This window comes from Lepidochelys kempii, chromosome 1, assembly GCF_965140285.1.
Source record: "Lepidochelys kempii isolate rLepKem1 chromosome 1, rLepKem1.hap1, whole genome shotgun sequence".
In the NCBI taxonomy this organism is placed as follows: Eukaryota; Metazoa; Chordata; order Testudines; family Cheloniidae; genus Lepidochelys; species Lepidochelys kempii.
The window spans coordinates 333,658,999-333,672,188 of NC_136380.1; the positions used below are offsets into that span (position 1 = coordinate 333,658,999).

The 13,190-nt window shown below is 41.6% G+C and overlaps 1 protein-coding gene across 5 annotated transcripts in view; it reads right to left on the reverse strand.

The window, feature by feature from the left end:
* PCLO (piccolo presynaptic cytomatrix protein) overlaps positions 1 to 13,190 on the reverse strand; it is a 514,652-nt gene that overhangs the window by 189,281 nt on the left and 312,181 nt on the right. For all 5 annotated transcript variants that reach the window (XM_073328638.2, XM_073328636.2, XM_073328635.2 and 2 more), the window contains exon 7: positions 4,631 to 6,836. In XM_073328638.2, the coding sequence (XP_073184739.2) occupies positions 4,631 to 6,836 (2,206 nt within the window). The remainder of the gene's footprint in view (positions 1 to 4,630; positions 6,837 to 13,190) is intronic.

Below are 13,190 nucleotides of genomic sequence, written 5' to 3' on the forward strand. Positions count from 1 at the left end.
AAAGAAGGGAGTTTCCAACACATTATGGGGTATGTGAGAGGAAATAATTTGATCACAATAATGCAGTTTTAGCTAACTTAGGGCCAAGATTTGAAAAAAAAAAGTTTAAAATTAGACTTCTAAATTCATAGCTAGGCACCTGAAGAAGTAACCTGATTTTTGGAAGTTCTAAGCACCCACTGATTTCAATGCCAGCTGTTGGGTGCTTTGCACTTTTGAAAACTATTATACTTATTTAGCTGCCTAAGTATGAAGTCTGGAGTTCCACTTTATGTGCCCAATTATTTTTTTTAAATATTGACCTTGTGGTTTATGATTTATTTCAATGTGTAAAAATAGCATAACTTTTGAATATGTTTGCATATATTACTCATACAAATGGTCTGGGCTCAGAAATTGCATTTCTACTCCTATCTGCTACTTGCTATTGTACAGGCATTCCAGAAGACTAACAGAACCTCAAACAGACCTCTCTCTTTTTATTTTAAAATCCATATTCCATATTACTTGTACTGAAAAATTGCCTCTAGCAGAAGAAATGGCAGCTTTCTTTGACTAAAAAAAAAAAAAGTCATTTTTACAACTCTGATTAGGACTGACTGACGAATTGAAATCACATCCATGCAAAGAGACAGATTTAAAAAAAATACAAAGTGAGTTCTTTTATATTGGAACTGGTTTCCCTCAGAAGATATGTTGTAATACTCCGAAGTAACTGTCCAAAACACCACACTCTGGGCTTGTTTAGATGAACACTTCGGGTATGCCTACACAACCCTGAGCCAAATAGGTAGGTAGACCTATATTTTAGGTGTAGACAAGGGTTAAGTGAGCAGCAACCTGGGTGTAAATCTACAGTGCATTAACATGCTGCACACTAGCTGGCAGTGTGGACTCTGCTACCGCACACTAAAAGTTCCACACTGAAAGTTCCCTCATACACATTGACCAGCTTTCATTTCAAAGTGAAGTAGATCAAAGCGCACTAGCAAACTGTTAGTGAATAACAGAAGGGTCCACGTGGACAGTTAGTGTGCGGCGTACTCATTGCATTGTTGATTTACAGCAGAGCTTGCTACACAATAACTCTTCTCTGACAACCCTTCTGACTGCACCACAGAGTGTGCTTGTATGGGGTTTTAGACATTCCTATACAACAGTGTTTCCCAAACTTGGGATGCTGCTTGTTCAGGGAAAGCCCCTGGTGGGCCGGGCCGGTTTGTTTACCTGCCGCGTCCGCAGGTTCGGCCCATCGTGGCTCCCACTGGCCGCAGTTCACTGTGCCCGGCCAATATGTCCCCTCGGCCCGTGCCGCTTCCCGCAGCCCCCATTGGCCAGGCACAGCGAACTGTGGCCCGTGGGAGCCGCAATCGGCCGAACCTGCGGACACGGCAGGTAAACAAACTGGCCTGGCCCACCAAGGGCTTACCCTGAACAAGGGGCGACCCAAGTTTGGGAAACACTGCTATACAACACTGCATCACTGTTCAAAGGAAAGAGTCTCCTTCCACTCTTTACTTTATGTCCAAGTTGTATGGATTTCCCCACGTCCACCAAGTCATTTGGTTCTCGTTGGTACCCCATATGTCCCATTCATATTTTCACCTAATATCACACGCAGGCTTATTCCTATATTTTCCACATCCAATCAGAGCATCTGCCCGTTTCTTCACTAGCTTCCTCTCAAGTCCCATATAAAGTTTGTGCTTCACCACCACTGTGGCCCTCAGACAACTCTGTCATTACCAGCATCTTTGTCCTCACCTCCTCCTATTACTCTTCGTGGTGCCTAGGCTGTACCTTCCCTCAATGCCCTCTGTGTCCTTCTGAAATTCTCTTCTTTATGTATTCTCTCCTCGGTGTCCCTTAGACTCAGAACTCCCATCTCCTCCTCCAACACCAGCTTCCAACACATTTCTTCCACAGAGAGGACAATCCACCAAAGAGAAGAACTTTGCCACTGACTTTGAGGGGTGTGGGATTGGGTTGGTCCATCTGCTTTGGAACTCCTTCAAGCCATGTGCAACACCAAGCACTCAAAAATAAAATCATCATTAATACTCCTGCCTGTGAATGTGTTCCCTTACTGTGCAGGAATAATACATAAGCTGCACAGGAAGTCTGATGGCTACACATGATTCCAGAGGGCAACAGATCCAGGAGTGTCAAGCACCAGTAAGCTAGAAAGTGTCTTCAATAAAAAGAATGGTAGAGAGCCACCTGTTTAACAAGACTTATTTTTTGATTGCCTCCAGAGTGGGGTAACCACATCTTGAATGTGAAAAGCCAAGGCACCTCTCATGGGGGAGAAAATGGTTGTACAGGGGATGGGTTTGGTGAGAATTAAATAGAAGCCCACTACTTCCTTTCCTCTGCCAGAACACTGCTCCTGTTCCTTCCCAGCCACCTTATGGTTTTGACTCTTTGGGCCAAGAAGGCTGGGTCAAGGACTTGAGTGACAGGGCTACTGGACAGCTTTAGGAATAGGAGAAGAGGAGCAGCTGGGTATCATCATGTGGCAGGCTGGTTGGGGGTGGGGTGGTCCTGGTGGTGCACATGCACTTGAGCCAGCCGGCTTTCTATTTAATAATAATTTCTCCAGCTCCATTGTCTGACAGCTCCTAGTGCTGGCCAATCTGCAAGGCTTTATGAGAATTGGGACAAAGCAAAGTTATTTGTAAAAATGACACAGCCACTGGGATAAGCTCAGAAAAAAGGGGCAGCAATTGTTCCCAGGGACATGTGGTCAACCTAATAATGAACAAGTTGTGAACTGAGTTAGAATAGATCTAAAAATATATATCAGATTCAGAATCAGATCAAAACCAGCCCTTACATCCTAAGTATTTGTCACAAATAAATAATGTAACTGTAGAGCAGTATTATAAACTACTGTGGTTTTATCCATGATCAGTTTATGTATTACATAACAATAGAGGGAAGGCCAACTTTTTATATGGATTTGGGGCCCAATCCCACTCACTTTAGCTCCAGTGCAACTTCAATTAACTTCAATGGAAGATGCTGAGGTCCCATACAGCCTTGTCCTCCATTATGCAGCACTCATCCTTTGCTGGGCTGAGTGCCTTCAATTCCCATCTTCCTTCATCGGGAATTGATAGCACGGAGAACAGTACAGAGATACTCAGCACCTTGCAGAATCAGACCCTTAATAATGAAAAACCTACCTGCTGTGAAATAAAGCTTCAGGGTCAGACCCCAAAATGCACAGAAACTTACAGAACAATGACTTGCAGCTTATCAATTTACAATAGTGTGAGATCAAATTCAGGGAAAGCAAACGTTATTCATCTTCTAAACCAAGATTTCCCCTTTGAATTCAAAATGATATAGTTTATGAACCAAGGGAAGCAATGCTTTTTCAAAATAGTAAATGTGGGTTATGTATAAGTACAGGAAGCAACCATCTCTACTTCACAATCATGCAAATTATTCTTTTGCAGTAATTATTGTCACTTACAAACAATATAGTGCATGCAAAATTTTGGGGGTTTTTTATTGTGCAGTAAATATACACAAGAAAAGTTAATGGAGCACATACAATGAAAAGCAGATGATAACTTAAACATGTGCGTTTCATTCTCTTTCAGAGTGACTATGATTTTTAAACAGTTTTAAAATGTATTAAATTTGACTAGAGTCAAACCAAGTGGATGCATAATTTGCAGTTATTTAGTACTTAACACCAGCTTAACATTCTGCTGTATTTATTTAAATTAAACACTTTTTAATTACACCATTTATAATACATCAGAGAGGTTCCTTCTCATGAACTTAAGTGAGATAAGCTCTTGTGCTTATCTGGCAGAAGTATTGAATGGGGTCTGCATAAAACCAGTTAAGCTGGATAATCCATCAATGGAAGTGAAATATTTTAAGCAAGTTTATTGATGAATGAGGTTACCTTGTGCCATCTAAACAATAAATTTTCTTACATCATCACAATTCTGAATGCACAGAAGTCCACATGACAAGATATATTTTAACAAACCAGATTTAGAATGTTCATTTGCTCTCACATTAAACTCTCTACGGTTCTAATACACAGTACCGACTTTTAGCACATAATATGCTCATAAGGTGTAATTATAATTCTGTGTGCCTCAGGAAGTTGAATTACTGATTCTTGAAACCCATAATGAAACTTTATGCATCCAGTTTTTCTTACGAGATTCAACTGTTTTTAAAGATTTGGGGGTTTTCAAGAGAAACTGTGTAAAAAAAATTCAACGATTGAATTTCAAAGGATGAAGCCCCATGTAAGGACTGAAGAAAAGAGTAAATGGGGCACACTTTATATACATATTATTCTATTTATATAATGCAGTTAGAAAAGTAGACACCGACAAATAAAAAGGAAAATGCACAAGCAAACCAAAAGGAAACCAAAACAGCAACAAATGACTTGAGCATACTATTGTATCTAAGCACCATCCAGAATTTGCTTTTGCAGTAAAACTAAAACAAAATTAGAAAAGAGAGATACACAAAAGATGCACAAAGGAACAAAAAGAAGAACAAGTCCTTGTAGGATGAAAAAATCAGATGCATGCATAGAAATGAGGATTTGTGTTGTGAGAGTAACATAGCAGTCTGAGGCCTAGTTTACCTTCACTGTCTGACATGGCATGCTGGAAGTCATCCATGATGAAGGCTATATCCCGGTCATACCCACGAGTCCGTGATTCTTCCCTCATATGTTGCTGGACCTCAGGTAGTGAATGGCTTGATCCAAACTGCTCCCGGGTATCTGCAGATATTGGTGGCAAGGGTCCAGCTGCAGCTCTTGCCATTCCCATTGGCTGACCAACAGGACTTAAAGGGCTCTCTTCCTCTGAGTTCTGTGCTACTATTGGGATTCTTCCCCTGCTTTGGCTAATAGGTAGACTTGTAGGTTTAGTTCTTCCAGAGGGAGCTGCATGACTAAAAGAAATATCTAATGGTTCAGACTCCTGGGCTTTCAGCCTTAAAGAAGAGCTAGAGGAATCTCTTTTTAATGATAAATCAAGACCATAGACTGAAGAAGGTCTAGATGAAGGCCTTGATCTACTGCCACTACTATAGGACTTGTCAGCTTCATCTTGTAATGTGGATCTCATTGTTGTGCCTAGTGTGGTCCCAAGGCTGGCTCCAAGGGATGATGTCAGTGTTGGCCCCATAAATTTCTGTTGGTCCGTGATATTTTTTCTTAGGCCAAAAGTGATATCATCCTGAAGAAGCCTTGCCCTGGAGGAGATGCCCCCAAGCGATAAAGTACTGGAAGTCATATAGTTTGAATAATCAGGCTCGAGGTCTCGACTTTCCTGGATAGGTGAAAATTTTGACAGTTTGGGGTCTATCAAAGCTTTCTTGTGCTTTGACTGCTTTTGGTAGAGGAGGGCTGCTGGGAGCTGCTTGGCTGCTTGTTTCTCAAGTGTGAGCCTGCTTATGCTGTATTTCTCAGATTTGGGGAAATGCCTGTAGCTGGTATCTGCATGGTAATACTGAGAAAGGCCAGCAAGGTGATCGAGGCTTTCTGCACCCCTGCGGAACTCCTGCTTGATCTGATGTTTCAGAAGCTTTAGCTCATAAGGATCTTCCATTGGATCTTCATCTGCTTTCACGTAAGTATGCAATCTAGAAGAAGTTTGCAGTGGTGCTAGGAAGTCCGACACTTCCTGTGCTCTCCGGGCCTCGGTGGTTCGAAGAAGCCGATCGGTTTTTGTCAGATCCTTCTCGTGGAGGCTAAAAGCAGAGCTCAGTGCTGCTGTTCCCTTTGTAAGCTCTCCTATATCATCCAGCAGCACATAATTTCGGGGTGTGTGATGATGGTCTATGTCTGCATAGAATGAATCTGCAGATATACTTGATATGGGGCTGCTCGCCATGTTGCTTCTCTCGTCCAGCCCTATCCTTAAATCCAAGGTATTGTATTTGCTGCCAAGATGGGAAACAGCATAAGTAGTATCACTGGAAACAGGTGCTATCATGAGAGGCTGATTACGAATCACATCATAGTCTGATGTTATCTTAGGCTCCAAATATAATGTAGTTTGCCTTGGCTTTTGCTGTATCACCATCATTTGTGACGGGAGTTGGTATGATGACTGTTGGGTTGGTGGAGGCTGAGCTTGGGGAGTAAAGGATATGGTTGCCACAGGCTGGAAGGCTGATTGGGTTTGATAGGGTGAAACCTGTTGATGATATAAAGTCTGCTGCTGTTGGTAATGTGACTGTTGTGTATACTGAGTTGGTGCTTGAGTAGGGAGAGCAGGAGAAGAATATTGATATTGTGTATAAGGGCTTGTAGGGGGAGCAAACTGAGTTTCTGGCTGGGTCTGTGGTGGCATGAATTGATTAAATTCTGTCTGTGGTGCAGTTCGTGGTCTTTCCAAGCCATGCTGGGCTTCCATTCTAGTAGGCCTGGTATTATTAACTTCACTGTCTGACATGTAATCACGTTCTTCTGCTACTCCTTGGAGGTAGGCACGCTCTCTCTTTTCTCTTTCCTTTAACAAGGCTTCTTTCCGCCTATTGATGCCCATTTCCAAGTATCGCAGTTTGGCATCTATTTCTTTTTCTTCCTCATCTAGCTCTGCTTGCTTCTTCCTAAGCTTGGCTGACTCTCGTTCTACCAGATCCAATTCCCTGTCTATATCCTGGAGAATTTTAGCTCTGGCCATGGTGTTGGTTCTACAGATCCTTCTGCGTGAAACTGACCCCACAGTAGTGAATGCTGACTGGGTCCCTGTGGTCGCATCTTCTGGAGGTGGGTTGGGTAGAGTCCTCTTTACTTTCTTCTGGGTGCCCGATGTTATACCTGTAGAACCTTTAGCCTACAATAAAAGAAACAAAACTGAGTCACTATTATAGAAACTTAAATTCTAATACACTGCAGGCTGGTAATAAAACTTTTAAGCATTGTTTCATATCTTAAACATATGCTATACCCGCTGTAGTGGAGTCTGTGACATCTGAAAATACGCAACAGAAAAAGGCATACAAGGGTGCATTCAGAGCCTGTTTAGATAAGTCATCTAATTCAAAACAGGGCAGGCACCAAAGAATTGCCACTGATACCTTAAACAGTATACCAGCCTAGGACTTTTTCTTTATTAGTCTAAGGTTCAGAATTGTTCTGTCAATTCTACTGCAGTTCTACTGGAGTTTTTGATTTGCCATTTTATTCTTAAATCTGAATAGTTATATACTCTGACACACAGTTAGTACCTACATACACACATACATATAAACACACTCCCTCCATACAATATTCTCATGATGACTCTGGGCCAGCTCCTGAGCACATGCTAAGCATCCACAACTCTTACTGAAAGTCAGTGGCTGAAGCAGCTCTTTATGTTGCCAACACACCCCGTTGTCTGGTGGAGAACTGGAGAAGCTGTGACTGATCCTCTGGACAGTGGCTGATACTCGGTCCCCATCACTATTGCCTGCCTTATCCCCACTGCCATGAAGGAGTCCCTGCAGGCCAGAGCTCTGTTCTGCACAAGAGGTGAGCAACCTCTTCTTGGCTCCCCTCAAATGTGGCTGTCTTTGCAGAAGGGAACTATATTAGTTCCAAAACTAGGGAACTCTCCATGGCATTAGTGGCAGGGGCAGGATGTGATACCAAGAGAGGTCACAGAAGGACTTATATAAATAGAAGTTGTGAACTTTAGGTAATTTTTTCAAAAGCTCCCAAGTCACATTCAAGTGAAGCAGGCATTTTTTGCAAATAAGTCTACTAAGTTACATAGATCCACTGGAAATTTTACTCTGTCTCCCTAGCATCTCTGCGTAAGCTTTGCCTTAGTAAAGACCAGAGCTCATGGCCTTAAGTATACATGTAGAACAATCACTTCAGTCCCCACAGAAATGGAGTCACCATGATGGTAGAACATGAAAGCTAGTAACAGCCTATGTAAACATTACAAAGCAGATTAAGACAGGAACTGAAGAATTTTATATGCCAACTAGATACCTGCTTCTACCTCTGCATGTGCAAGAGAAGTGTAGCACTCTAGCAATTGTTGTCAATTTAAAATGTACTTTTTGCTGACGTAAATGTTACTTCAACGAGATAAGAAGTCAACAAATTCATTTTAATTACTATAGGAGGTATTTATTTCCAAGCTACAATGTGTTATCAACTAATAGTTGAAAAGGTTTGAAAAAAAGAAGAAGTACTAACAACCTTCTATGCCGGCCACCTGTTAACCTTAACCTTACCAATTCAAAATAATCAACCCAATGTCATTTGTCATGGGTCTTTAAACAAACTTTCACCATCTTATGAAGTGCCATTTAAAGCTTTTTTCTTCCTCATCATCTAACTTCCATCAATTTTTGCATGCTTTGCATTTCAAGAAATGTAATTTAGTTTTGGTTTCAACTTCCTGTGGCCATTTCCCAAACCCATATTCTGCCAACAAATCAAAGAAGCTAATTTTCTCTCACTCGGTGTGCAGTTATAATCAAAGACAAATTAATCATCTACAGTAGGTCTAGTTGACTGTTAATTTATATTGTAAATTCAGCCTCTATCTATGCTTCCCCCACTCCCTCTCAATCTGAAATAGCAATCACAGAAGGTGACTGATATTGGGGAAGAGCCATTAACCGCAAACTCATTAAAGGCATATGATACTTTGAAGAATGATTATGCTGTGATGATGGCAATGCTAGTGAGTAAACCTGTACATCAGTTTATACCACATTTTATTAACATAATGTGTCTTATTTTCAGTTAAAACACCGAAAAGTCAAAACGGATAGATTGCTCATGAAGAAAAAGAACAAATTAAGAGCCTGATCCTGTGAGGTATAGAGTACTTCTAAAGAAACATCTATACTGCACACTTCTTATGAAGGTGTATAGCCCCAAAACCATGAGTCTAAATAACAGTGTAGATGGTAAGGCATAGCTTAAACAAGTAAAGACATGCCTGAAACCCATAGACATGTACCCATGTATGTATCCACAAGGTTCTCAACTTGCACCAGCAGTGTCTCCCTATCAGGGTAGTATCCTCTTGCCACCCCACTGCTGGAGCCTTTCCCCACGGAAAGAAAAGATTCTGGCAGTGGGGACAGGCTCTGGCAGGGAAACACTTTGGTAGTAGGGAGTCAGCAGGGAAAGGTTCTGCCAGCTCGCCACTCTAAAGCTTCTGCTGGCACAGGGAGAGACTCTGGAAGTGGGGAAAGACTATGGTTGGGGGAGATAGAGGGGAAAGGCTTCAGCAGCTGGGAGCTGCACCACCACCAGAGCTTTTCACTGACACATGTAGCTACACACTGCCATGTGAACACAGCTTTCTTTTCTCTGCAGCATGTAGCTACATGCCACTGTCACTAATGTACAGTACAGATGTATCCTTAAAAGAACTGAACACCTCCAATTCCTATTTGATGTTCTCAAATGATTTAGTTGGGGATTGGTCCTGCTTTGATCAGGGGGTTGGACTAGATGACCTCCTGAGGTCCCTTCCAACCCTGATATTCTATGAACACCTCATGGGATAGGACCCCAAATGTCCCAGTATGTGTAAATTAATATTTTTTTTATTTTTAGCTTTACATATTATTTCCTAGCTGGACAGGGCAGGCACAGTGAGCTTGGTTATTTTCCTGTTCAGTTTACATTTGGATGGGGGGAAAGATACTTTGCTGCAGTGTAGTGCTGCAATATTCAAAACATCTGCTGGTTTTTCTAGTTCTTTATTTTGGGTAACATCATCATCAATGATGTTAGCAACATTATACGAAGTTCTCGTAATGGCGCTGGTAGTTTCTAGCTATGATCAAGAGAAATTCAAACACAGTGACTGGTTGTATAACACAAAAGGGTGACAAATACTTTTTTGTATTTTTTTTAATTTGTGCACAACCAAGGAAACAGATATACACCCAGAAGCTGTTCCTCACCAAACTGCAATCTTGGTATCATAGAACCATAGAAATTAGAAATGGAAAGGACCTATTAGGGCATCTATAGTCCACCTCCCTGCCAAGGCAGTTTTGTTCCCTATAGTACCTGATCTAGAGGTATGTCCAGTCTAGTTTTAATATGTGCCGGGGGAAGGGGCTTCCACTACTTCTCTTGGAAATCTGTTCCACAGCCAGGAATCACTGGCTAAAGGTTATGTTGGAGCCAAACTAGATGATCATAATGGTCCCTTCTGGCCTTAAAGACTGACGTCATTCTTTATATTTCACCTAATTTTCCATGTTCTTAATTTCATCCTCCCACTCCTTTGTTCCACCCTAAATGCCTTTTGACCTAAGGTCCAAACTGTGGTATTTAAACACCAGTCCAAGTAGAGGATAGTTTAGACTACATAAGACCCCAGGAAGGGACTGTGTCTCAAGGAGTAGTAATAGTTTGCTCTGTTTCTTGTTTCAGCATCATAACATGAAGAATTCACCATTTTTGCTATAGTCCCTTGTGGATTGGAGTCAAGTTCAAGGTCTGCCTTGAAAATGATGATTAATTCAACGGCGTGGGCCCAGGATATCTAAAAGAACCTAAAGCCCGGGAATGAAGAACGAGATGGACAACTGTGGCACAATGGAGCTTTCTACCATAAGGATAAAGCCTGTGTGTGCGGGAGAAACTAACCCCACTGCCTTCCATACTAAATGCAAAGTGCATTTCTTTGATTTCCCTTGTCTAATATAAATACAGAGCAATATGTACATAACCCCCCAAAACAAACAAACAAAAAGAAACCTACCAGAACAAAACACTGCACTGAACACACAATTCTCCCCCTGGGAAGAGGATGAGAGAACAAACATGTGACAGATGTTAGTCATGTTGTTGCTTAATATTCTACTGGAAAGTGCTCAGATACTACAGTGATGAGAGCAGTATAAGAACCTGAACATAATACAACAGAATAGAATAGATCATGGTGGTTAGCAAATAGAGTAATAGAATTTAAGGCTAGTAGGCCCACCAAATCATCTAGTCTGATGTCCTGTATATCATGGGCCACCAACGTCACACTAAAACCCAATAACCAATTGTAGACCAAAGTAAATGAGACCCATGGGAGACGAGACTAATATGTGTAGGATGACCAGACAGCAAATGTGAAAAATTGGGACAGGAGGGTGGGGGTGTAATAGGAGCCTATATAAGAAAAAGACCCAAAAATCGGGACTGTCCCTATAAAATTGGGACATCTGGTCACCCTAAATATGTGTCACAGGCATAGAACAGGAGGGATCAATGTGCCTCTGTTTGGGGCCCCTGCAATAGAAGAGAAATGATGACTTGAGATATACCCAGATAATCCTTGCAAGTAACCACACACACACGCTGCGAAGAAGGGGGGGGGGAAGATCCCCAAGGCCATTGCCATTCTGACCCAGGAAAATATTCCTTCCCAAGACCACCTATGGCCATCAGTTAAACCCTGAGCATGTGAGCAAGAACCAGCCAGCAAACACCCAAAAAAGAGAATGTTCAGCACCAACTCAGAGCCCTGGCCCACCCCGCCCAATGTCCCATCTCCAGCGGTGGCCATCCCTGATGCTTCAGAGGAAGAAGAAGATTAAAGAAAAAAACCTTGCAGAATGGGGGAAAAATACCTTTCTGACCCCTGCAGGTTGCCAGCTGTTGAGCCCTGCCCCCCGCCATCACAACCAACCCTGTCATATACATAAATTATTTCCATTAGCATTTTTATTATTACTTTTATTAGTGTCATAATTAACAATTGTCCATTTATTCCCTATATATCACTGTAACATTTATTGTCCTCCCTTTTTAGTGTATATACAACCCTGCATTTTTGCTCTGCTTTCTTACTGTGTTGGTCCCTTCTGTCCTACCCCGATGTTCGCTTCATCTCATTCTTCCACTCTCATCCCCCTGCCCAACCCTTTGCATGGAAAGCTCACCGCATCTTGAACTGCCAAATCACCAATCTTCTGTTTCAAGTTTCCACCGAAGGCTCATATTTTTCAGTCCACAATAAGAGAAATGAATCAAGCAATTACACACAAACCGACCCCCATCCCCCCAAAATGAACCTTCAAGTTACTCTTTCCTTGAACTTCCCAAATAATAAACAAATAATGATAAATAATCCTGGGAAGCAGTGACTCTGAAAAGAGATTTGGGGGTTATGCTGGATAATTGGGTGAACATGCGCTTGCAATGCAATGCTGTGGCCAAAAGAGTTAACATGATATTTGGATTCATAAACAGGGTAATCTCGAGTAGGAACAGGAAGTCATATTACCTCTGTATTTGGCACTGATGCAACCACTGCTGGAATACTGTGTCCAGTTCTGGTGCCACGAGAATGATTAAGGGATAGGAAAACATGCCTTATAGTGAAAGACTCAAGGAGTTCAATTCATTTATCTTAACAAAGCAAAGATTAGTGGATGACTTGATCACAGTCTATAAGTATCTATATAGGGAACAAATATTTGATAATGGGCTCTTCAGTCAAGCAGATAATCCATTATCCCTGGGCTGGAAGTTGCAGCTAGACAAGTTCCAAATGGAAATGAGGCATAGATTTTTGATAGTGGGGATGATTAACCATTGGAACAATTTACTAAGGGCTGTGGTGAATTCTCCATTACTAGCAGTTTTTAAAACCTAGCCTGGACATTTTTCTGAAAGATCTGCTCTAGTTCAAAGAGGAATTGTTTAAGGGAAGTTCTATGGCCTGTGTTATACAAGAGCTGCTGAAGAGATGCTTACAAGTGGTCCCTTCTGATCTTGGCATCTATGAACCTATACATCATTTACTCAAACAGCTAATTTATAAACATTAATTATGCCTCATAACAGCCCTGTGAGTTACTAAAATATTGGATAATCTAAGACTGGAACTCTACCTGAAGGATATACTCTAGGTGCAAGAATCATGAATACAATTCTATGGTGTGCACAGGGATATCTTAGTGCCAACTGGCATACAGGTTACAGGGATCCTTGGCTCTGGTATCTACATACTAGTTTGCCAAAGGGTATCATGTAAAGTCTTTACTGAAAGCTTGTGTCACACTGATCATCAATCATTGCAAAACGTATGGATGGATAATATGTAAGGGGTTATGTACAGATAATGTGAAAGGAGTTATGTATAGATACTGAAAATTATGCTCTTAAGGTCTGTGAGTTGGGGCTGGTCACCTGAAGATGAAAAACAGGTTTCTTCCAG